The sequence below is a fragment of the Eptesicus fuscus genome, chromosome 4 (assembly GCF_027574615.1).
Source record: "Eptesicus fuscus isolate TK198812 chromosome 4, DD_ASM_mEF_20220401, whole genome shotgun sequence".
Classification (NCBI taxonomy): Eukaryota; Metazoa; Chordata; class Mammalia; order Chiroptera; family Vespertilionidae; genus Eptesicus; species Eptesicus fuscus.
The window spans coordinates 3,671,355-3,695,889 of NC_072476.1; the positions used below are offsets into that span (position 1 = coordinate 3,671,355).

At 51.2% G+C, this 24,535-nt stretch overlaps 2 protein-coding genes and 1 pseudogene across 7 annotated transcripts in view; 2 read left to right on the forward strand and 1 right to left on the reverse strand.

Moving 5' to 3' along the window:
• Positions 1-918: 918 nt before the first annotated feature.
• EARS2 (glutamyl-tRNA synthetase 2, mitochondrial) lies at positions 919-20,662 on the reverse strand. The gene is made up of 9 exons (XM_054714430.1): positions 20,509-20,662; positions 17,681-17,836; positions 14,209-14,398; positions 12,034-12,506; positions 11,185-11,293; positions 8,269-8,422; positions 8,031-8,161; positions 3,351-3,486; positions 919-2,887 (listed from the first exon to the last, which is right to left on the reverse strand). Exons 1-9 carry the CDS (start codon positions 20,660-20,662, stop codon positions 2,804-2,806), a joined length of 1,587 nt encoding a protein of 528 aa, XP_054570405.1. The 3' UTR covers positions 919-2,803.
• A 251-nt stretch (positions 20,663-20,913) lies between these two features.
• Positions 20,914-24,535, forward strand: part of UBFD1 (ubiquitin family domain containing 1) — a 28,913-nt gene continuing 25,291 nt past the window's right edge. For 5 of the 6 annotated variants that reach the window (XR_008555738.1, XM_054714434.1, XM_054714431.1 and 2 more), the window contains exons 1-3: positions 20,978-21,071; positions 21,262-21,594; positions 22,676-22,884. Coding sequence is in view for 5 of the 6 variants with exons in the window: in XM_054714434.1 (XP_054570409.1) it covers positions 21,047-21,071; positions 21,262-21,594; positions 22,676-22,884 (567 nt within the window). In the remaining variant the exon portion in view is untranslated. Of the gene's footprint in view, positions 21,072-21,261; positions 21,595-22,675; positions 22,885-24,535 lie in introns of all 6 variants that reach the window. The other variant, XM_008152754.3, reaches the window with a different exon arrangement.
• LOC114226834 (5S ribosomal RNA) lies at positions 23,844-23,962 on the forward strand (annotated as a pseudogene).

Genomic DNA, 24,535 nt, shown 5'->3' on the forward strand with positions numbered 1-24,535 from the left:
TGGGAGGGGCTTGAGGTTATTTTAAACGTGTGAAGTCCCACTGGTCCTGAGCAAAACCCCTCGTCCAAAGGCATATGCTGCTTTTACACAACTCATGCCAACTGGGAAGCGGGCAGCACTCTATCAGCTCAGCGTTTTCATCACTCCCTGTCACACTCTCACATTCCGGGACCACGAGCCAGCACGTGAAGTCTCTCCTAATTGTCCTTCACGTCCGAGAAGCAGAGACGCTGACGACACCCAGTAGTTAAGAGCTGAGCTCAGATTGGGGGTTGTAAGCTTGAGTTTAAATCCTCACTGTGCCTCAGATGTGAACTCAGAAGAGTTAGTTACCGTTTCCTGACTCAGTTTCCCTATCTATTACAGAAATAACAGATAGGGAATTGTGGGATTGTGAAGACGGGATGAAATAATGGACTAAAGCATTTCAGCAAATTCTGAAACCTGACACGGCTGCACCTCAGGCAAGTGCACAAATCACTAGTTTTGTTCCTGCGTCCCTTTTGGAAAAACACTTTTCCTGGGGAACAGCTTTTTCCACCCATTGCACAGCATCCCGCAGGGACACCTCTCCTAGCTGAGCAACAGCAACACTCTCCTCCTAGCATCCGAATCTTTCACTGCGTCACCCAAAACTGACGGGAAATGCAAACAGGGAAACAAACCACAAACAGGTGCAGCCCCCGTGTCCCCGCTGCAGCAAGCCTGGCGTGGCGCCTGCTCCTGCACAGCCAGACCGGGTCTCGGCTTTCCCACAGACACTGTGACTCTCCCACAACTGAAACCCCATAGACGTAATCTCCAATAAGCCTCGTTAGGCAGAGTGGGGGTCCAGTGCTTGCACAGAACTTTATGATCTACTTTTCAAGAAAAGACTAGGTCTGTGAAGCTCAACAAATTAGTTTTTTAAAAAAAAACATATTTTTATTGATTTCAGAGAGGGAGAGGGAGAGACAGAAACATCGATGAGAGAATCATCGATTGGCTACTTCCTGCACGACCCCTACCAAGAATGGAGCCCGCAACCCAGGCATGTGCCCTGACCAGGATTGAACCGTGACCTCGTGGTTCTTAGGTTGATGCTTAGCCACTGAGCCATACCAGCCAGGCTCACCAAATTCTTTATCCCCTTTCCCTTTTCCCGTGGACAAGGAGAGGGTAAGAGCTAACACTTGCTGGGCAACAAATTATCCTTAAACCTAGGAGCTTTATTATTGACTTATTTCAGAGGGAGAGAAACATCAAAGTGTCACTCCACCCATGCACCCACTGTTGCTTCCTGCATGTGTCCTGACCAGAGGCTGAACCTGCAGCCTTGGTGCATCAGGATGGTGCTCTGACCAAATGAGCCACCCGGCAGGGCAAAACCTAGTGGCTGCAGACAATGAACGCTGATTACCTCGTCATTTGTGTGTCTGACAGTTGAGAGCAGCCTTGCTTCGTGGTTGTGGCTAAGGCTCTTTCGTGAAGGTTGCAGTCGAGACGTCGGCAGAATGTGGTCACCTGAAGGCGTGGCTGGGGCTGGAAGACCGACTTCCGAGATGGGCACGAACCTGCTGTAGGCAGGAGGCCTCGGTTCCTGCCACATGAGCCTCTCCACAGGGCTGCCTGTCTTCCGTGGAAGTGGTTTCCCGCAGAGTAAGGGACCCAGGAGAACAAGAAGGAAGCCATGATGCATCTCAACTGAGCCCTATCCGGGTGACACCAAGAGGGAGCAATGGCGGGGCCTCTCAGAGGCTGGCTGCCGCCGGGACACCTAGAAGCCTGCGGGTCTCTGTTCCCAGCCACTGTCTTCCCTTTACTTTAGCCATTTCTCTTCACCCAAGAACATCTCATTTCAGACAGTAGTGGATATGAGGAGGAGGTAGATATGAATAAAAGATGCAGACGAGGCAGGGTGAAGGCCTGAGTTCAAGGACCAGCTCTGAAGAACTGGGAGAGGAGCAGACAGCCTTTAGGGAAGGGAGGCAGGCTGCCCCAAGTCCAGGACAAAAAAAAGTGTAAGACATAAGTGCTCCTCCCCAGCCCACCCTGACAGATGAGTCTTGCCCCGTGATGAGCCCCCGAGAAAGTGACTTTCAGCTCAGCCCTGCCACTCTGAGTCCAAGCTGGGCCGAGAACTGAGTCCAGGCTGCTGTCAAGCTGTCATGCACTGAACTGTGTCCCCTCAAAAGTCGTATCCTGAAGCCCTAAGGCCGAGACCTCAGAATGTTAACTGTATGTGCAGCTGGGCCTTTAAAAAAGCGATTAAGGTAAAACTGGGCCATTAGGGTGGGTGCTAATCCCACCTGCCTGGTGTCCTAAGACATTTGGACACCCAGAGGCACCAAGGGCACCCTCAGGGCGATGACACGTACGGACAGCAGAAAGCAGCCATCAGCAAGCCAAGGAGAAAAGAAACCTGCCAACACCTTCCTTGTAGACTTCCAGCCTCCTGGACAGTGAGGAAATGATTTTCCGTTGCTTAAGCCCCCAACTCCGTGGCATTTGTTATGCAGCTCGGGCAGCCTACACACGAGCCCGCTGGATTGTTCTAGGAACCATCTTGAAACCTCTGCCATGTAATGTGGTATTGGAACCAGACGTGAGCCGTCCTCTGTAGACGCAGGGAGGTGAGAAGATGCTGGGCTTCCCAGCCAGAGGGCGAGGACGGGGCTGTGTGAGCCATGTATACACTGTGTGCACCCAGCCTCTGGTTCCTGCTACAAGTTCCCGATGGGTCCCAGGACCCACTCCTCCCCTCCGAAGGCAGTCTCCACACGCACAGGTTCCTAGGCCACCTCCGCCGCCTGGCACATCTCCGTCAGCTGGAAAGCACCTTCTGTATTCGTTCCCGCACTTCCTTTGGTCCCAAGGACACCATCATCTCAGCTACAGGCGGTCCTTGCTAAGAACAAAGAGAAAACATCACCTATGATCTTAAGCTGCCTAAGAGACTCATGCCCAGCCTTGGTCTGCAGAAGTCATACCCCAGCCAACCCCAACACTGCTGCCTGTACCCCCAGGGCAGAGATTGCATTGCACTGTCTTTAATTTCTGAGGCTGAGGCTGCATCCCCGGAGCCTCTTTTTCCGGTATTGACATGTCTGTTACCTCCAATCAACGGCCAGTCCATGAAGGATGACGGAAGGGAGTGTGCGTGTTTGATTTACTACTGTGTCCTCTGTACCTAGCGTGGCACTTGCACAGTAGGCACTCAATAGGTGCTGTCTGTTGAATGAGTGGGTGAGGGGAGTGCTCATGTTTCACTCATCGTTGTATGAAAGATGAGCTCAGTGCTGCTGGTGAATGTTAGCTGAATGGGTAAGTGAGGGCCCCCGGGAACAGTCCAGCCCATCTGCCCGCCTCACCGGCTGTCCACTGAGGGCCACTCGGAGGAGTTTCATCACGTTACTGTACTTGGTGCCGGGCAGACCTTCGGACAGCTTCTTCAGTTCTGCATTCAGCACGTCCTGAGTTAAGCTGGCGCCAGGTCCTTCTAAAAGCCTAGAAGTGGGCCAGTCTATGAGGGGCCCGCAGGGGCCAATGCAAGAGAGTGGGAGGAAGAACTTCGGAAGACTATCTCTCAGTGACAGTGTAAAGGGCACAGTCAATGATCAGGCCAGCCTGGGGAGGGGGGGAGGGAGGATCTACCACATCCGACCCACCCACGCTGGGGAAGAGAAAACCACCAGGGTACCGCACAGCAGAGACTCCCAGCATGGGGGCAAAACATAGGGACACGAAGAGGGTACCAAAACCAGAGGGTTTACTACGGCTGCCTCTGTGCAGGTCATCTCTGCGCCTCGTTTTCTCACCTGAGGGACTGCACCTCACAGAACTATGCTGTGCCTACACTGAAACAAGCAAAGCACTAAGCACACTGCTTGAACGGGTAGTAAGTACTCAAAAGTATTAGGTCTCATCTAGCCTATATAATAAGAGCCTAATATGCAAATCAACTGAACGGCGGAATGACTGGTGGAACGACCAGTCACTATGACATTCACTGACCAACAGGGGCAGACACTCAACACAGGAGCTTCCCCCAGCCCGCAGGCCCCAGGCCAGCCAAGGCGGGTGCCAGTGGGGGCCCCCCAATCACCCCACGATGGGGGACGGGGCTAGCGAGCGCGGGCGGCGCCAGGCTGGCCAAGGTGGGTGCCATCGCTGCCCACCCTGCCCCCCCAAGATCGCCCCACTGGTCACCCCACAGATCAGCCCTGATCACTGGCCAGGCCTAGGGACCCTACCGATGCACGAATTTCGTGCATCAGGCCTCTAGTAATGTATAAAAGTGTAAGCGACTGTTTGACCGGTAGCTATGATGTGCACTGACCACCAGGGAGCAGACACTCAATGCACAGGCATGGAAACATGGAAACAGACTGATGAATCTCAGAGGGAAAGGGGGAGGGGGGAGGGCAGGAAGAGATTAACCAAAGATCTTATATGCATACTAGAGGCCTGGTACATGGGTTCATGAACCGGTGGGGTCCCTTGGCCTGGCCTGCAGGGATCGGGCTGAAATCGGCAGTCTGACATCCCCCAAGGGGTCCCAGATTATGAGACTCTGGTGGTCAGTGCACATCATAGTTACTGGTTGAACCGTCACTTACAGCAAGAGACGAATCCATGCACCAGGCCTCTATTATTTCAATAAAAAGCTAGTTATTAGCCAATATTATTATACCCAAGAGCTCCGAGGCTTTGCAAAAGTATCTATAAAGAAACTCAGGACTGGGTTAGATGGAGGCTGGAAGTATGGAGCCTTCCAGGAAATGATCTGAAACAGCTTCAAGACTGGGGACAGGGAGACTGTTGGATGTAACATAGAAGAGCAGAAAGGAAGCAATCAGGAGACCGCAGCCCCAGCGAGGGCCCTGCCACGGACTTGCCACAACCATCCTCTGCCCTCAGATGGAAGCATGTAAGCACCTAAGCTCCAGGGGCCAGCAATCACTGCCCTCTCCTGGCAGTCCAGCCGAGATCTGCTCCCAAAAGCGTGTTTGAGTTCAAGAGGAATTCCCTATTGTTAGAGCTGGACTTGCAAAAACTTTACCCCAGCCCTGCTTTGAAGTTAGAGCAAGAGATGGAGGCAGGGTGGGGAGTCTGTCCCACACTGAGCAGAGACTGAGGCAGATGGTTCACAATGCCCACCCCGACACCACCTGCTCACAACGGGGTCCGGACAGCTCTACCCTAGAGGTTGCTCAGTGTGCAGTGCTGCTGGCACAGGGTATGGGTTTATAAGTGATCTGAACAAACAGCCTTTCAGCACACAGACAGATCTCCTACTAACTCCAGAATCTGAGCAACTGAGTTCCAACTGGAGACAGAAGTAATCATTCTTATTGCATCATTAACTGGGTTACGTGATTGCTGTTATTTACAAAATATTAAAAATATAAAATGTGGGGAAAAATAGACACTCTCCTCAATGTCACTGCAGGGAGCAACCTGCCAAGGAGCAGGTGAAAGGGACAGGTCCTGGGCAGCCCACAATGGCAGCTGAGGACACGTGAGAGCTGGCTTGCAGCTTGGCGTGAGCACAGAAGGACTGAGAGATCTGGCAGCTTCTGATCATTTGTGTATCAGCTTTCCTGCCTCAAGTGGAAGCACCAGAGTGCCTCTAAAACAATGCCTGTGGCAGGATGGGGAGTTATGACATTACTTCCAGTGAGTAACAACGAATAGCCCCTAGAGTGGAATGCCCAAAATTAAGAAAGCATTATTACTAATAATAGCTCTTTTGGGAACTTATCTTGGCGCTATCCTTGCAAACATGTTAATGGTGTCTAGGTAAGATTACTCATTGCGCATTGTTTGTAACAGCAAAATCTGGAAGCAATCAAATGTCCATCAGCAGGAGGGTGTTAAATAAATCGTGGTGAAGTGGTATAGGAATGGGGTAGGTGTAGCTGCAGGAAAGAATGAGGATGCTCTCCAAGTACTGGGCAGATCAAAATATAGTAAGTAAAAGGAAAAAAAGTCACAGAATGGTGTTCTTGTATTGTACCTTTTGTGTAAAAAAAAAGGGGGAAATAAGAAGGATTATTTAGACATAATTAAAGCAGTCGTAAATACAGAGGGTTTTGGAACTGGGCAAATAGGGGACAAGAATTAAAAACAGGACTCCCTGAATATATACCTTCTTATCATTTCTAGGTTTTAAACCCAGGCTTAAGAGATTTGAATGTATTAATAACCAAAATATTAAATTTCAAAATTAAAAAGTTATAGCCCTGGCCGGTTTGGCTCAGTGGATAGAGCGTCAGCCTGCAGACTGAAGGGTCCCAGGTTCGATTCCGGTCAAGGGCATGTACATTGGTTGCGGGCACATGCCCGGTGGGGGGTGTGCAGGAGGCAGCTGGTCCATGTTTCTCTCTCATTGATGTTTCTAGCTCTCTATCCTTCTCCCTTCCTCTCTGTAAAAAAATCAATAAAATATATTTAAAAAAATTAAAAAATTATAGGACTAGAGTTGTATATACATATCCTTGAATTTAGACAATTCACAAAGGAAACTGCTAAGTGTGGCTGCCTTTCTGTCGGGGGCTGGAGTAGGGAGGGAAGACTTAGTTTTTGCTATAAATCCTCTTGTACCATTTGTGTGTTTTTTTAATTAAAAAAATTATTGATGTGAGAGAGATTGATCGATTGATTTAGTTGTTCCACTTATTTCTGCATTCATTGGTTGATTCCTCTATGTGCACTGACCAGGGATGGAACCCTCAACCTTGGGGTACTGGGACGATGATCCGACCAACTGAGCTACCTGGCCAGGGATATACCATTTGTATTTCTTGTCACATGCTTGTATTCTTTTTTGTTGTTGTTAATACTCACCTGAGGATATTTTCCATTGATTTTTTTCAGAGAGTGGGAGGGGGAAGAGAAAGAGAGAGAGAGAGAGAGAGAGAGAGAGAGAGAGAGAGAGAGAGAGAAACATCGATGTGAGAGAGACTCATTGATTAGCTGTCTCCTGAACACAAACAATCAGGGCTGGAGAACCTGCAACCCAGGTCCGTGCCCCTCACTGGGAATCGAGCCCATGGCCCTTGGTGTGCATGCCGACACTCTAACCACTGAGTACACCGGCTGGGCTAGCTGTATCATTTTAGACAAGTTACTTTTTTTGCTTTTGTATGTAGTAACACAATTTTTAGCTGGGCACATGGCTGCCAAGTAAAAAAAGTACATTTTTTAGGCTTCCTTAGGCCTGGCGTGGCCCTAAGGCAGAGTTCCAGCTATCGGGATAGCTTTTAAGGCAAGTCCTTAAGGGAGAGAAATGTCCTGTCTGCCTCCTCTTTTCCTTCTTTCTCCTCTGGCTGAATTCTGGATGGTCCGTGAGCCACCATGGACCACAGGGACAAGAACAAAACCTAGGGATGGCAGGACACTGGAGACAAGGAGGAAAGCTGTTCGCCCCTGGACTGTTAGGTAAAGAGAAGTACACTCAGTAGCGGGAGAGAAACCTGTTCTCCCTCTACCAGAGCAGCCAGCATGGAGGAGTGTGGGCAGAATAAAAAAGACAGACAGAGAAACTGGGCCTTGGTGATGTATTTTTGGGCCATGCATTTAGCCTCAAGTCAGCCCTTGTTCTGACCACACAATTACACAGACCAGTCCTTCTTCTCCATTGCTGTTTTCTGCTCTCGTCATCGGAAGTGTTCTGATACTGTTACAGTAAGCAATAGTCTCACCTGCACCTTTCAGATGAGGAAACGATGCTCAAACAGGTGCAGTAACTTGGCCAAAGTGAAGCCATCTGGGCAGGTGAACTAACTGGGTGAGTAACAGGTGGAGCCAGAATGGAACCCAGGTGGGTCCAACCTAGAACCTGAATGCATCCTCTCTTCCGGGAGAGCCTGGGCTCCTTTGGGCTCCCCTCCTACCAAGAGCGTTGGTGAGTGATTAGCTCCCCCAAACCTCTCACTGGCCACAGGTTGTGCTGCGAGCCCAAACGCCTAGCCCTGGGGTAAAGGGGACCCAAGTGGGGGAGGGGGAAAGAGGGTACAGAACCTTGAGCTTGGCTTGCGGGAACTCACCTCAGCACGCGCTTGGCAATCACATCCACCTGCTCTGAGATGGCATTCAGCTGCGTTCGACCCACAGCAGGGCGAGTCCACAGGAAGGAGTGTGCCGGGGAGACCAAATCCTGCAAGCGGCAAATGTGACCCTGGAGAAAGAGGCAGCCGTTCAATGCATGGGGACAGGGCTGACACGCTGGAAGGGGGGGGAATGGGAGGCTCCACTCCCTCGGTCTCCCAGAGCTCCCAGCCCCACCTGTCTCAGCAGGATGATCCTCTCCACATAGGCTGGGTCTAGGACAGCCCTGTCTGGCAGCTGGCTCCCAAATGCCTCCTCCACAAGCAGCTGCAGCTTCCCCACCAGCTGGCGCCTCTGGGTCTCATTGCTCACCAGCCGACGCAGGTGCAGCCTGGAGGAAAAGCCAAAGGAGTTCTCTATACTTACAGAAGGAAAGGGACCTGGCCGAGGTCTGAAACAGGTAGCTTGAAGGCCCCAAACAACCCGGAGACATGCTGCTTCTAAAATAGTAGCTAACAGGCCCTAGCCAGTTTGGCCTGTGGACTGAAGGGTCCCGGGTATGATTCTGGCCAAGGGCACATACCTTGGTTGCAGGCATGATCCCCAGCCCTGATCAGGGCACATCTGGAAGGTAATCAATCAATGTGTCTTTCTCTCTATATCTCTGCCCCTCCCTCCCACTCTCCACTCTAAAAAAAAAAAACAAAAACAAAAAAAACAAAGGAAAAGTATCCTCAGGTGAGGATTAACAACAATCTAAGCGACCGAAGGACCAGTAGCTATAATGCTCACTGACCACCAGGCGGCAGATGCTCAATGCTGGAGCTGCCCCCTGGTGGTCAGTGCGCTCTCACAGCCAATTTCCTGCATACCCTACCCCTGGCTGGCTGGCCAGATCGGCTTGATTGGGACTGGGCGAAATGGGCCCTGATTGGCCCTGATCACCAGCCAGGCTGAGATACCCGACCTGTGCACAAATTCGTGCACTGAACCTCTAGTAAAAAAATAATAGCTAACATTTTTAAACTAGAAAGAGATCACACAAAAATAAGATATTTCTGGCCTTGGCTGGGTAGTTCAGTTGGTTATAGCTTCATCCCAATATGCCAGCCAAGGTTTCAGGTTCAATCTCTGGTCAGGTACATAAAAGAATCAACCAATGAATGCATAAATAAGTGGAAAAACAAATTGACGTTTCTCTCTCTCCCCCTCTAAAAAGAAAAAAATCAATTATTCAATAGAAGAAAAGACTTCTGACTTCTCTTGGCTGCAAAGGGCCCTTGTTCCCCATGCTTCAGTTGGCTTAGGCAGAGTAGAGGTTGCCCAGTTAACAGAGATTTCTGGTTTGCAGTCCTGGGCACTCACGCAAGGAGGGCCCAAAGAGAGCCGGTCCCTCAGTGCGCCAGGGAAGGTGGCAAGGAGTCGCTGCAACCTTCTGCTGTGTGCCACCCAGGCCCTTAGATTGGGGCATGTCAGCAGTGATGGGAAGGGTAACTGTATCTGAAGGTTTCTGAGTGAAGGACCCTTGACACATGGAGGTGACAGGAGACAGTGCTCCTATGTTGGTGGGTGATATAAGAGATAGTGCTCCTCAGTGTTGGCGGGTGACATGAGAGACAGTGCTCCTCAGTGTTGGCGGGTGACATGACAGTGCTCCTCAGTGTTGGCGGGTGACATGAGACAGTGCTCCTCAGTGTTGGTGGGTGACATGAGACAGTGCTCCTCAGTGTTGGCGGGTGACATGAGAGACAGTGCTCCTCAGTGTTGGTGGGTGACATGACAGTGCTCCTCAGTGTTGGCGGGTGACATGAGAGACAGTGCTCCTCAGTGTTGGCGGGTGACATGAGAGACAGTGCTCCTCAGTGTTGGCAGGTGACATGAGACAGTGCTCCTCAGTGTTGGCGGGTGACATGAGAGACAGTGCTCCTCAGTGTTGGCGGGTGACATGAGACAGTGCTCCTCAGTGTTGGCGGGTGACATGAGACAGTGCTCCTCTGTGTTGGCGGGTGACATGAGACAGTGCTCCTCAGTGTTGGCGGGTGACATGAGACAGTGCTCCTCAGTGTTGGCGGGTGACATGAGAGACAGTGCTCCTCAGTGTTGGCGGGTGACATGAGACAGTGCTCCTCAGTGTTGGTGGGTGACATGAGACAGTGCTCCTCAGTGTTGGCGGGTGACATGAGACAGTGCTCCTCAGTGTTGGCGGGTGACATGAGAGACAGTGCTCCTCAGTGTTGGTGGGTGACATGACAGTGCTCCTCAGTGTTGGCGGGTGACATGAGAGACAGTGCTCCTCAGTGTTGGCGGGTGACATGAGAGACAGTGCTCCTCAGTGTTGGCGGGTGACATGAGACAGTGCTCCTCAGTGTTGGCGGGTGACATGAGAGACAGTGCTCCTCCGTGTTGGCGGGTGACATGAGACAGTGCTCCTCAGTGTTGGCGGGTGACATGAGAGACAGTGCTCCTCAGTGTTGGCGGGTGACATGAGAGTGCTCCTCAGTGCTGGCGGGTGACATGAGACAGTGCTCCTCAGTGTTGGCGGGTGACATGAGACAGTGCTCCTCAGTGTTGGCGGGTGACATGAGACAGTGCTCCTCAGTGTTGGCAGGTGATATGAGATAGTGCTCCTCAGTGTTGGCCGGGTGATCGGGGGTTAAGGGGAGGGGAGATGTTCTAAAATGAAGGCTTTATAGTCAACAGAACCCATATGAGGGGTACGCAGAAATAATGGTAATGATAAAAGGATACCTACCATTGGTCAAGCACTTTCTATGTGCTGGGGGCTGCGCAGATCCTTTGATGCAATGTTGAATTTAACTCAACTTTTTTCTTCCTTTTCCCCTCCCTTTATTGATTAAGGAATTACAAATGTGTCCTTATCCTCCCATTGCTCCCCTTAAACCCTCCTCCCTTCCATAACTCAACTCTTAAAACAACTGCACAGGGTGGGAACTCTTAATAGCTCCGTTATAGAGAAGAGGAAACAGAGGCCTGAGGAGGTGAGGGGACTGTCTGTGGTCACACAGCACTAAACACGTGAGCTCATAGTCAGAATCAGGTGTATGTGACTCTGGAGCCCACAGGACCCTCTGTGGGGACCCATCATCAGCGAGAAAGCCCTTTTCCACCAGGGCTCTCTAGTTCCCCACTCACCTGTTGAATTCTGGGAGCTTCTCCAGGTCTAGCAGGGCCGAGTGGCAGGTGATCCGGGTCAGGTCAAACTGTGCTACCAGCTCTGGCAAGGTCCTGCCCATCTGGTTCTCTGCAAGTGAGGGAAGCCCAGCGCTCAACTCCCTCCTGGACATTCAACTCCAAGGAGGCTGCGTGAGCACTGGGCTCCCCATCCATTTTCACCAAAGGGATTCGATCTCTCGCTATTTTTACATCAAGGTCCAAATGAGCTTTCACTTGCAGAAAGGCTTGTCATTAAGGAAAAAAAATGGTTTAACCACACTCACTGCCCTCAGAGACATGAGCTGCAGGGACGGCCCCCACTGTCTGGCCATCCTGAGACCCTGACCCCACTGGTCCGGGTGGGGTCCAGCACCAGTGCTCTGTGAGCTTCCCGGTGAGTCCAAGTGCAGCCAGAGTTGAGAGCGGCTGTGCAGGGCAGCTTCTCCGGAGCAGCAGCTGTCCCACTGGGCATTGTGGGGACTTCAGCCGACAATAACCTCTGTCACGTCCCCTACTAGCTGGGACACTGGCAAATTCCCTAACTTCTCTGAGACTCCCAATCCTCTTACAAACAGTGGAGATCGTACCTCCCAAGGATATTTTAAGGATTAAATTAGAGCAAAATAAACAATAAGCAGACTATCGCCTCATTTTCAGAAATCTCCCCCACAAAGAGGTCATCCTATCCTATTTGGTGCTTCTTGAAGATTTGGGCTCTAAGTCTTGGGCGAGGATAAAGGCTTAGCTTTGAATAAACTATGGTCCTGCACCCAAGCCCTGGTGCCTCACTGCTGTGCTCCCACCGGGAACTCTCAGGTGAGCGGATACCTGCAAACCCTGAGCCACAGTTAGTGATGATGTCGAGTAAGGCATCTGGTAGGAAGCCGGCAGCAGCAAAACTCTCCAGGAAAATGTCCCCTTGCCTCTTGGACAGCTTACTGCCGTCCTTGTTGAGGAGCAGGGGCAGGTGGGCAAAGCGAGGTGGCGGCCAGCCCAGGGCCTGGTAGAGCAGCAGGTGCTTGGAAGTGGAGACCAGCCACTCCGAGCCACGCAGCACATGGCTGATGCCCATGTGGTGGTCATCCACCACGCAGGCCAGGTGGTACGTGGGGAAGCCATCGCTCTTCAGGATGACCGGGTCCCCCTCCACACTGGCTACTTCATGCCGATTCCAGCCGTACACCAAGTCCTCGAAGGCTGGTGCCTCCTCCTCCAGGCGAAAGCGGATAGCAGGCCTGGGGTCCTTGGCCAACTTCTCAGCTACCTGCTTCTGGCTCAGGTTCCGGCACCGATTGTCATACCTGTTGGGAAGTAGAGAAGCAGAGTTGCTAACAACACTGATGACGGGCATGAGCCCTATCTATGTCTCTGAAGACCACGTGGATCTTGGTAAAAAAAAAAAAAGCCATCTTCTGTCGGTGGATAAGTCCAGTGTTTATAATGAAGAAGCAGTGCTGCAGGGGATGTTGTGAACTTATCCAAACATCCGAGCCCTTGTGCAAACGGTTCACTGAAACTGGAACTTAAGTCCTGAGGCCACCGCTGATGGGAGTGCAGCTTGTGCAGGGCCACCAGGCAGCACGTCTTGGAAGGTCTCTAACAACACACTGCATGTGTGCAAAATGCTGCCTGTCACATCATTTGTCATAGCTCTCTCTTTAAAAAAACACACACATATTTTTATTGATTTCAGAGAGGAAGGGAGAGGGAGAAAGAGAAACATCAATGATGAGCGAGAATCATTGATCAGCTGCCTCCTGCATGCCCCACACTGGGGATTGAGCCCGAAACCCAGGCATGTGCCCTGATTGGGAATCTTGCGGTGACCTCCTGGTTCATAGGTCGATGATCAACCACTGAACCACACTGGCCAGGCACAGCTCTCTTTTTCTTAATCCTCATCCAAGGATATGTTTTTATTGATTTTCAGAGAGAAAGATAGAGAGAGAGAGAGAGGAAGAGAGAGAAAAACATCAATGTAAGAGAGAAACATCGATTGATTGATTGCCTTCCACACGTGTCCAGACTGGGATTGAACCCACAACCTAGGCATGTGCCCTGACCAGGAATTGAACGGACAACCTTTTGGTGTATGCAACCAACTTGGCTAGGGCACAGCTCTGTTTTTTTTATAACAAATACTAGAAATGACATAAAGGTTCATTATTAAGGAACTGATTAAGTAAATGATGGTATATCCATACAATGGAATACCATGTAAGCATAAAAAAAACCCTGTGGACTAAAAAAACAAAACAAAAATTTACAAAACAAAAAAATCTGTGGACTGATACAGACAAGAAGTTGCACAATCCTCATTGTGTGCTACCATTTGAAGGGGAAAGAGAAATAACAGGCACGTGTCAGTGTATGTACTGAATGTCTCTGCAGGAGACACGAGCAAATCTACCACCAGCTGTCTCTGGAGAGGACCTGAGTAGGTAGAGTCAGCGTTGGGAGAGAGCTTTGTGTGTATATTTTCCTGAACATGAGAAAATCCTACTTAGTCAAAATAACAACTAGAACTGCTTGATGTGTTACTCCCTAGGACCGAAGGCGGTTGGCAGCTCAGACCTGGCCCCGTGATCCCCACCTGTCCTTGTGCCATCCCCTTCCTGTGAGTATGGGCTGGCCCTGGTGACTTCCGCCTAATGAACAGTGTACAACCAAAGTGATGAGCTGTCACTTCCTCGAAAGACTCTGGCTTCCGTCTCGCTCTCTTGCTTTCTCCCTGGTCTCTCTGAGGAAGCCCGCTGCTATGCTGTGAGCTGCCCTATGGAGAGGCCCACGCGGCAAAGAGCAGGTGTGTCCAGGCAACAGCCAGGACGCCCTGCGGTCTGCCGACAGTCTCGAAGGAAATGGAAGCAGATTCTCGAGTAGTGCCCAGCGTCCTGACCCACAGAAACTGTGAGACCGTAAAAGTTTGGGGGTAACTTGTTCCGCAGCAACAGCGAACAAACACACCCGAATTTGGGTGGCAGCACGACAGGTTGGGGCTCTCACCGGGGTGTCTGGTGGATCCTGAGGGCCTCCTTCTTCAGCAGCTCCAGCCGCTGTGAAGAGCAGAAGCAGGGGTAAGCAGCCCCGGTTTTCAGCAGAGCTTCCGTGGCCTGGGCGTACAGCTCGAGCCGCTGGGACTGCAGGTAGGGCCCCCTGGGGCCTCCCCGATGTGGGCTCTCATCAGGGGGGATGCCTGGAGCGTGGAAAGAGAGTAATCACCAATTTATAAGATGCATGCGACACCGGCTCTCAGGCACTGCTCTAAGGGCTTGGCAAACAGAGTAGAACTTTTAGTCCTTCCAACATCGTGTGAGTTCAGCACTACCACGATTTCCCTTCCGCAGGTGAAAATTCAAGCACAGAGGTTCCATGCTCCAGGCCACGCAGCCGGTGGATGAGGAGTCGGGCGGAGGCGTGCTGGCTCCATGTCCACACTCCCAACTGCACTTCCTCTCCATCTCCCTTTTCCCTGGGGAGGGGAAACCCGCCCAGGCCTGGACCAGCCGACTCAGGAGAAGAGTGTGGTTCAGGGCACAGCCATCAGGCCTGGCTGGACTCCGGGCTTTGTCTGTGACAAGGGATCCAGATGTGGGAGCACCAGAGTGTAAGCACCTGCCAGGTGCCTTTCTGTTCTGTGATCTTCACTAAGCCTCAGAACCACCATACCAGGCAGATGTCATTATTATCCCCATTCATTAACGAGGACACTGAGGCACAGAGGGACTTTGTTAGATAACTTGGCCAAGGATAAGGGGCACAACTGGATTCAAACCCAGGTGAGCTGGCCCAGAATCCATGCTCTTAACACTCCCTGCAATGCCTCTTTGCATTCCCTTTTCTGAAAAGTGCAGCTGACAGCTTACTGTGCAGAGTGACTGAGAACTAAAAGCATCAGTGGGCCCTGGGCGGTATGGCTGATGGCTGGGCATTCCATGCACTGAAAGGTTGCTGGTTCGATTCCCAGTCAGGGCACTTGGGCTGTGGGCTCGATGCCTGGTGGTGTGTGCAGGAGGCAGCAGCGTCAATGTTTCTCTCTTTCCCTCTCTCTAAAAATCAATAAAAATATTTTTTAAAAAAACATCAGTGCTCACAAAGCACATAGCCCTCTAGCAGCTGCACTATAAGCCCTTGGAGGAAACGTGATCTATTATCAGCCAAACCCGCAGCCCAAGGTCAGGTTCCAGGTCACAGAGGACGTGCTGAACTGTGAACGCTTCCAGGAGAGGGCAGAGGGGACACAGAAGAGTTGAATGATAGCCATTCTGCCCTCAAAAAGCTTTCAAATGAATTAGGGGTAATCCCGCACACCCGGCGTTCACACGAATTCGGGAGGAGACGCCCGGGTTCAGACGCACTGGCCAGCACTGAGACCTTGGGCGAGTCGCCCTTCAGAGCCTCATTTGTAAAAGCACACAAATGGCGCCTCCTCCTGAGGGTGGTCTCGCGGCTTAGTGTGCTGCCTGGTATGTGCACGGCACTCAGTCAGCTTTGGCGGTCTAGTTAGTATCACTGAGCCTCCTCTCCCACTGGGCCTCCGCTTCTTCATCTGTCTGAAGGGAAGGTTGGGTTAGGTACACTGGGGTCCTTCCTAGTCCAGCTGCATGTGCTCAGCATGTGGAACGCCCAGGGCTTTAGCGTACTCCACTAGAGGACTTGAAAACATATGTTCACATAAAGACTAGGACATAAATGCTCACAGCAGTGACTCATAATAGCCAAAAAGTGGGAAAAAGCCAAATGCCACCCTCAGCTGAATGGATAAGCAAAATGTGGTATTTCTACACAATGACTATCCTAAAGGGGAATGGAGTGTTGACATATGCTACCACACAGATGAACTTACACCAAGTAAAAGCCAGTCATCAAAGCCACATACTGTGTAATTCCTCTCATGTGAAATGTCCCGAGTTGGCAAACCACAGGGACAGGAGCAGATGAGTGGTGCCAGGGGCTGCGGGGAGGAATAGGTCCTGGGTTTTGTGTTGGAGTGATGGAAATGTTCTGGAATTAGAGTGGCGATGGCTGCACGACATGGTGACTACACTAAATCACTGAATTGTACATTTTGAAATGGTGAATTTCATATTATGTGAATTACATGCCAACCCCCCCCCCCCAAAACAAACAAACACCCGAAAGAGTGACTTCCTGATGCAAGCAGTTCCAGGTCAGCCCCCTGGGGTGCCTGGGCAGCTGCCCTCTGCCTCACCAAAACGCTAGGGTGGGCGTCATTGACACATGCGTGCTGCACCAGCGGCTCCACGAGAGCAGGACCTGCTCGTCAGCACCCCGCGTGCCCGTGCAGAGCCCACATGCGTGGCATTCCATCCCCCGCACACCCCATTACTCTGCCTGCTCACTGCGCTTGGGCCACTGTGGCCTTCGGCTGCCCCTCTAATTCACCGGGCACTTAGCTTCTGTGGGGCCTTCGCATCTGCTATTCGCTCTGCTTTGAACACTCTTCCCCTAGGTAACCTCGGGGCTGGCCCTCACTCTGTGTCACCTCTGCTCTAGTGTCACCTCCACAGCGAAGACCACCATGTCTACACGAGCACCCCTGCCCACGGGTTCCCTAACCTGCTGCCCTTTCTCCCCAGCACTCATCGCCACTCAATATCACAGGAATGAGTTAATCTGTTTGCCTGTCTCCCCTCCTTACTGAGCACAGGGTCTCTGCTCACTGCTGGGACACTTCCTGGGTCACAGTAAGTGATCTTGTTGAATGAATGCCCTTTTATTCAGCTAATTCGACCTAGTACCTGCTACAGCCCTCTACGACAACAGACAGAAATGAAATTGGCTTCTGCCCTTTAGGAACCCAGAGTCCAGTTAATTTACCTGAGATTAAATACACATCTCAAAACAGTCATGGTATTTTCGGTATTTTTTCTTGGAGAGCTTACCTAGTCATACCTGTCCCAGCAGGTAGGCAACTGCTGACCCAGGGAACACCAACACATGCCTCCCTGTCCTCCCTGAACTTGGCTGTGCTCAGGATTAAACTTCCCACAAGAAAATCGACTCCAGAGGCTGATAACATTTTCTTTCACTCATACAATGTGGTTAAAAAGCCCTCAAAAACCTGAGCTCAGATTTAACAGTGGGAAATATTCACTGAAAAACAACAAAACCCTGGGGTTGCGGCTCCTCTGGGAAGGCAGAAGATTGGACAAGCTGGGCCGGCATCCCCACCGGGGAGCGCAGGGCTGGAACTTTCTCCCGCTCACCACAGGTCCAGCTCCCCAGGCCCACCCTACACTGCGCCTATGCCTGCCTGCTCCTAGGAGGACTTGAGATTCCGGGATAAGAACAGGAATCTCAAAACAGCCTGGAGCTTTTCTTCAGGGAGCTTAAGTTTTTTCAGATGGCACTTGCCACCCCAGGCAGCACAAGCGCCCCCATCTCTCCAGGAATCCCTTGTTCCCCCTCCTGGGCGCTGTGGGAAGGCTGCAGGTCCTTCCCCAGCCAGCCTCACCTGCCCACTCCAGCATGTCCTCAATATTGTCCGCTGCCCCGGGCACCAGGCGGGTCTGGTCCGTGTCCTCCAGCCGCAGAATGAAGCTCCCTCCGTGCTTCTTGGCAAAGAGGTAGTTGTACAAGGCAGTGCGGAGGCCACCCAGGTGCAAGAAGCCTGGCAGAAAAGAACAGCTCAGACAAGGCAGGGAATGTGAGCTGGCGAGCCTCAGTCGAGGGGCAAGCAAGCTGTTTGTAACACAATGTCTCAAAGAACATCAAAGACCAAGAAGCCGCTACCTCCGTCCCATCTCTCCAGCTAGCACCTAGACAGTCAGACCGCAGGGAGGACGGGGTGATGACTCATTTAGCCCTCTTTCTGGAACAGGCAGACCTCCCAAGTTTGGCATACCTGTCCCAGCAGGTAGGCAACTGTTGACCCAGGGAACATTTTGTAAAAAGGTTCCACCTCCCTCCAAATATCCATCACTCTACTGTGAGATCTGCCTCAAGGCCAAGTTTCACCCAAAGGAGGAGAGGCAGAGGCTGAGTCACTGAAGCCATTGTCACATGTGCATTTAATTTATGCAAATTCAATGACGTGCTTGGGGAAAAATTAACTACAAATTTAAAATACCATAAAATGATATTTTACATACAGCCTCTACGCACTGTCATGACTATCCTCATTATACATTTTGAATTTTGTCTACTTGAGATTTTTACATTAAGTGCTGGCTTTACACTTGAACCAAAATTAACGTTTGAGTCCATATTTCTCTTCACCTGAGTTGAAACTCACGATTTTGCTTTTCCATCATTCTCGACTGACAACTTAAAATGAACAATTTTCCCAGGGCTGTTATTTCCCCTTATCCTGCCTTCTTAGGGCTAGCCCACGGCCCTGTCTGCACAATGAGCTCACCTGCACCTCCAAGTACAGGAGACAGCACAGGACAGCACAGCTCCCTTAGGGTCAGGCAGACTCATTTCAACGGATTATGTGTGTGACCTCCAGCTAATTACTGCAAGGCCACCACAAAACCAGTGGTCCCCAAGATAGAAGACAGGGGTCTAGCAGTTAAAAGCGAGACCTCTTATAGGTACACAGACCTGGATTCAAATTCTGCATTCACCATTTATTAGCTGGCACCCCTTGGGCACTAGACTTAATTTATATGAGCTCCATTTCCTCATCTATGAGAGGGATTAAAAACACAAAATAGAAACCTTCCTTATAGGGTTGCTGTGAGGCCTAAATGCTGACCAAAGAACACCCTTCAGTTAATTTTAGCTATTGTAATGATCTGTGTTGCTTGATAATCCTTTTATCTACCTGTACTCATATGGGCTTCTCCTGCAAATCAGCAAACACTAATAACAACAAAGAAAACATTAATAACAACAAATCAAAATAGAGGTTACTGTTTATTAAGTGCTTTCTATAAGTACCAGACCTTGGCCGAAACCGGTTTGGCTCAGTGGTTAGAGCGTCGGCCTGCGGACTCAAAGGTCCCAGGTTCGATTCCGGTCAAGGGCATGTACCTTGGTTGCGGGCACATCCCCAGTAGGGGGTGTGCAAGAGGCAGCTGGTCGATGTATCTCTCTCATCGATGTTTCTAACTCTCTATCCCTCTCTCTTCCTCTCTGTAAAAAATCAGTAAAATAAAATAAAAAAAATAAAATATAAGTACCAGACCTTGTTAAGTGCTTCAGCTACATTATTTCAAACCCATGAGCGGGGTACTATTACTAGGCCTGTTTGACAGATAAAACTCAGAGCCTCTGAGTAATTTCTCCAAGTCACACAGAAGACGTGGCAAAGCCAAAAATTTGTACCCAATCTCAGGCTTTGGCACCCAAACCAGTGCTGTCTGCAAACTGTTGCAAGGAAGCACAGATATTGAGAGCAAAATGCTGAGAGCAGCAGTTTGACAGAACAATTTTGTTTAATTAAACTTAATGTAGGCTCATATTTTGTATGCTTTTTAGGTTTTCATTTTTCTAGTAATCCACTTATATTGATTTTATAAAAGTATCGATCCATAATCCGTCGCTCTGTGCAGCTGGGATCTTGCCACAAAGGTAGCCTTGTATACTGACCCTGGGTTTCAAGAGAGGCACATTCATTGTGGAGAAGGCAGAGGCAGCCTCGCGAGAAAAGAATTTTGGGAACTGGTGGGTTAATCAAGAAACAGGGCTCTAACTCAGCAGGGGCTAACGAAAGAAAGCTCAGTTCTGGGAACTGGTGGGGAGGCCCTGACAAGATCTCCACTAGGGTGTACAATGGGCCCCTAACTCCCTTTGGCTTGCTTTAGCTCCAACACTAACCACAGGGCCTGTGTACCTGCAATTTCCTCTGCTCAGAAGGTTCCTCCTATATGCTACATCCTTGTCATTTGGTTCTCAGCTCAAGTGTCACCTCAACAAAATGTTGAGCATCCTACCTAAACTAACCCGTCACCTCTCCTGCTTCATTTCCCATAGGGCACACGTGACTGCCTAAAATTACAGTATTTTTGTGCACGTTTGTCGCGGCCACCCGAGTAGGGCCCTACTTTCTAGATGGTCACTGTATCGCAGCGGAACAGAACCTCGCAGTTTGTACTTGGTACACATTTACTGAATACGTGAAAAAGAGACCGAAAGACAGGGTGCAACCCAATAAACACAACGAAATTCCTGGCAATGCGAACGATTTCCGCTCCTGGATCTGTTTCTGCCCCTGCAAAATGGGGTCGCGCTGCCCTCCCAGTCTAACTCCACCGGAAGGGGTTCATTGGAAAACATTCTGGGGGCGGGCACGGGACGATGGGCTTCGGCCTGCAGCGTCACATCCCTTAAGATTACCTGTGGGGCTGGGGGCGAACCGCACTCGCACCGCAGCCCCAGAACCAGTGCCCAGGCTGGCCTCACGCCGTCCCAGGGAGCGCCCCAAGACTCCCGGGGGCCTCCCTGGCTGCAGCAGAGTCCTCAAGAGCACCGCCATGTGGGTTCGACTCATCCACGTGGGCTTCTCCGAGAACCACTTCCGGGACTCCTCCCGGCCAATCCGCTTCCGCCACACTGGGCCCAACCCCGCCCCTTAAAGGCGCAGGCCACTTAGCCTGCGAGCCCACGCCCCCTGCACGGCTGCGGCCCGGCTCGGCCGCTAGAGGGCAGAGCCCCTCGAGCGGGCGATTTCCCGGGCCCTGCCCCCTCGACCGCGGAAAGCTAAAGCGTGGCAGGGGCCGAGCCCGGGAAGCGGAGGAGGCGGGTCTCCATAGAAACCTCCACCTGTTTCCGGTTAGCCTGGACGAGATTAGGGGCTGCTGCGGGGGCCAATCTCCGCCAGCTCGCCTTTTCCCGGCGGTCCCTGCGGGCGCGGTGGGTGTTGTACACAATCATCATGGCGGCGGCCGGGGCCCCGGATGGTGAGTGTGGCGGGGTGGAGGGGTGCCGGGCTGGGCGCGGGTGAAGCGATTGCTCCTCGGGGACGCGGCCTGGCCCGGGGGCTGGTGGTGGGGAGAGCCCGGCCTCGGGAGCCAGGGTGCGGCGGCGCCCGCGTGGATCCGGCCCCAGGCCCAGCCCGCGGCGAGCGCCCACCCCCTGCCCCCCTTGCAGGCATGGAGGAGCCTGGCATGGACACGGAGGCCGAGACCGTGGCGGCCGAGGCGCCCGCGCGGCCCCTCAACTGCGTGGAGGCCGAAGCCGCGGCGGGGGCGGCGGCCGAGGACGCCTGTGCCGCGCGAGGCAGCCTGCAGCCGGCCCCGGCCCAGCCCCCTGGGGACCCCGCGGCGCAGGCCTCGGTCAGCAATGGCGAGGACGCGGGCGGCGGCGGCGCGGCCAGGGAGCTGGTGGACCTGAAGATCATCTGGAACAAGACGAAGCACGACGTGAAGTTCCCCCTGGACAGTACAGGCTCCGAGCTGAAACAGAAGATTCACTCGATTACAGGTAACCCCGTGGCACGCCGCCCCGCCCCGCCCGCGGGTCCAGTGCTCACAGCGGTCCTCCGAAGTGGGTTCTGGGATGCCCATTACCCAGAAGGGCAAAATGAGGCCTGGCATCGTAGAACTAGTGAGTGGCTGGCTGAGCTGGGATTGAAGCCCAGGCCTGACTCCTAGGCCCAAGCTTCTAATTAGCGCTGCCCCAACATCGCCAATGAAAACCACCTGAGGCACTTGTGAAGTTTACAGCTTCCAGGCTCTTGCGCCTGAGATTTTGAGTCAGTGGGGCTGGAATGTGCCAGGAATTTATTTTTAACCAGTACCAGGCGATTCTGACAAGGGAAGTCTAGGAAACGCTGCTGGTGACCATCATGCTGGCCCCTCCGAGGTGTTCCTGTTACTTAATTTCATCTCATCGACAGCACTTTGCCACCTGAAATGATTTTTTTCCTCTAGGCCAGTGGTCGGCAAACTCATTAGTCAACAGAGCCAAATACCAACAGTACAACGATTGAAATTTCTTTTGAGAGCCAAATTTTTTAAACTTAAACTATATAGGTAGGTACATTGTTATTAACTTAATTAGGGTACTCCTAAGCTGGCCTTTGCTAAAAACTCAAGGGGCCAAAGAGCCGCATGTGGCTCGCGAGCCGCAGTTTGCCGACCACCGCTCTAGGCTTTCTCCGTGTAGCTTGTAGGCTCCATAAAAATAAGGACTTAGTCCTTATTGGTTTTTGTATCCCTGAGGCCGGCGGACTCTTGCTTAATATTTGAGTGATTGGAAGATTGAGGGACAAGTTGGAATGAATGACAGCTAATTTTTATCGAACACTTACTGAATTACCAGGAGCTGCACTAAATACCGTTTGTCCTGAATTGTGGTTCTTAAAAAAGTTCCATACAGAGGGAACTACTGTCGTCACTATTATAAAGTTTTGGAAACTGAGGCTGAGACAGGTTGTGAATTGCCCAGGTGTGCAAAAGTCGTAGGTGGTAGAGCAGTACTCACTTTGGGATCTGTTGTCAAAGTGCTCTGGTCCAAGTATGTTTTCCGATTTTCCTTTCACTGTCTGCTACCTTTTCCCAAGGTCTCCCGCCAGCCATGCAGAAAGTCATGTATAAGGGACTAGTCCCCGAGGATAAGACGTTGAGGGAAATAAAGGTGACCAGCGGAGCCAAGATCATGGTGGTTGGTTCCACGATAAATGATGTTTTAGCAGTAAACACGCCCAAAGACTCTGCACAGCAGGACGCCAAGGCCGAAGAGAACAAGAAGGAGCCGCTGTGCAGGCAGAAAGTGAGTCCGTCGTGTGACTGTTAGTTCTGGGAACTTGGAGGCGTTGTCCTCGAGCCATGGTTGGTTATATTCTCCCTAGAATAAGCTCCTTTTTGGACAGGGCCCATGATGGAAATTTATGGCAGCAGTTGGGTGCCGCTGGCTGTTGAGTGGAGGTGACAACTACCTGAGATTTGCAACTTTGTCTCATCTGGCGGGTCAGTGTGTCTCAAGTCTATCTACTTTAGGATAAGGCCTTTGTAAAGGCAGGCTTCAGAATCAGACATGGGTTTCTCCTGTTTAGTGCCAGAGAAAAATGCCATTGCTACAACTAATTCCCCATTTTGTGCAAGTGCTTACATTGGCTTTTTTGGTGTGTGGCTTCCCACAAGTCAACAAGCCCATTTCTGGAAAGACATGAACATCAATAGCTTTTAGAGGTTTCTCTAAACTGACCACCTCAGGAAGCCGAGTGAAGCTCTGGGAAGCCGATTTCCCCCTCATGTCCCTGAAATAGGGGCCAGGTTTTTCATATTCTGTGGCTCATTTTGGAGGTCACTGTGTTGCTCTGTCAAAGGATGCTAGTTGGAAGAACCATCACTTGTGATCTTGTCACCCATCAGGCCCAGTCACTGTTAGGGAACCTCCTGGCCACTCTTGGTTGTGTTCCAGGAAAACAGGTGTTTTCATCCTCACCTGTGCCCCGGGGAGAGCATCCAGCTGACGAACACTGGTTTTAGTGACCAGGCATCACGGCACATGACCAACAGTGGGATGGACACAGTTTTCTGGCACAGTCCATATTCCCTTGTGTGTGCGTTTCCAAACTCCCAAAACGTGCTTTTGTAAATATGGCAGCAAAACCTGACCAGGGTTAACGTGAATAGTCATGTTTTATCATAAAAATGTTAGTGTGGTTGGTGATACGGTGCTGCCCCAAACTCTGTGGAGGATATATAATGTATTTTAAAAATGTTACAGTCTACGGCCATACCACCCTGAACGGGCCCGATCTCTTCTGATCTCGGAAGCTAGGCAGGGTCAGGCCTGATTAGAACTTGGATGGGAGACCGCCTGGGATTACTGGGTGCTGTAGGCTTAAGAAAAAAAAAGTTACGTTTACAAAAACAAAAACCCAAAAAGCCACACACACAAAAAACACCCTAAAATTTTTGGCCTTCATAAAACTTCAAAACATCTGTTTATGGGGTTTAAAATAAGGAGTTATAAACCTATATTAACACCTAAACGGTGTTTATTTGGACACTTCCACTCCCAAATGTGGGGTCAAAATGTCTTATACCCAATTGAGTTCATTTCCATATTTCTGTCTTGCTCTACCACATGTGTGAGGTGTCAGACATGAGAATGCAGATGTGAGAGCATTCCCACTGGCCACACCCTGGGAGCATACATGTCTCTTGAATACAGGTTTTGAGTTACAAATGATCGCTTAACAGGCTTAGAACTGTTCCACAGTGCAGGGGAAATGCTGCAAAAGGTACTTGTGAGGTCTGAGTCAAATTCAGATTGTAATCCATGCTGCAGTGTTTAACGCCAGTTATGAGGCATAACATGGCCTAATGATAGGGCCCCATCTTTGTGACTTTTTGTCAGCGGCTCAGAAATCTGGGACTGATGTATAGGGCATCCTTCTTTAGCAGTCTGGCAG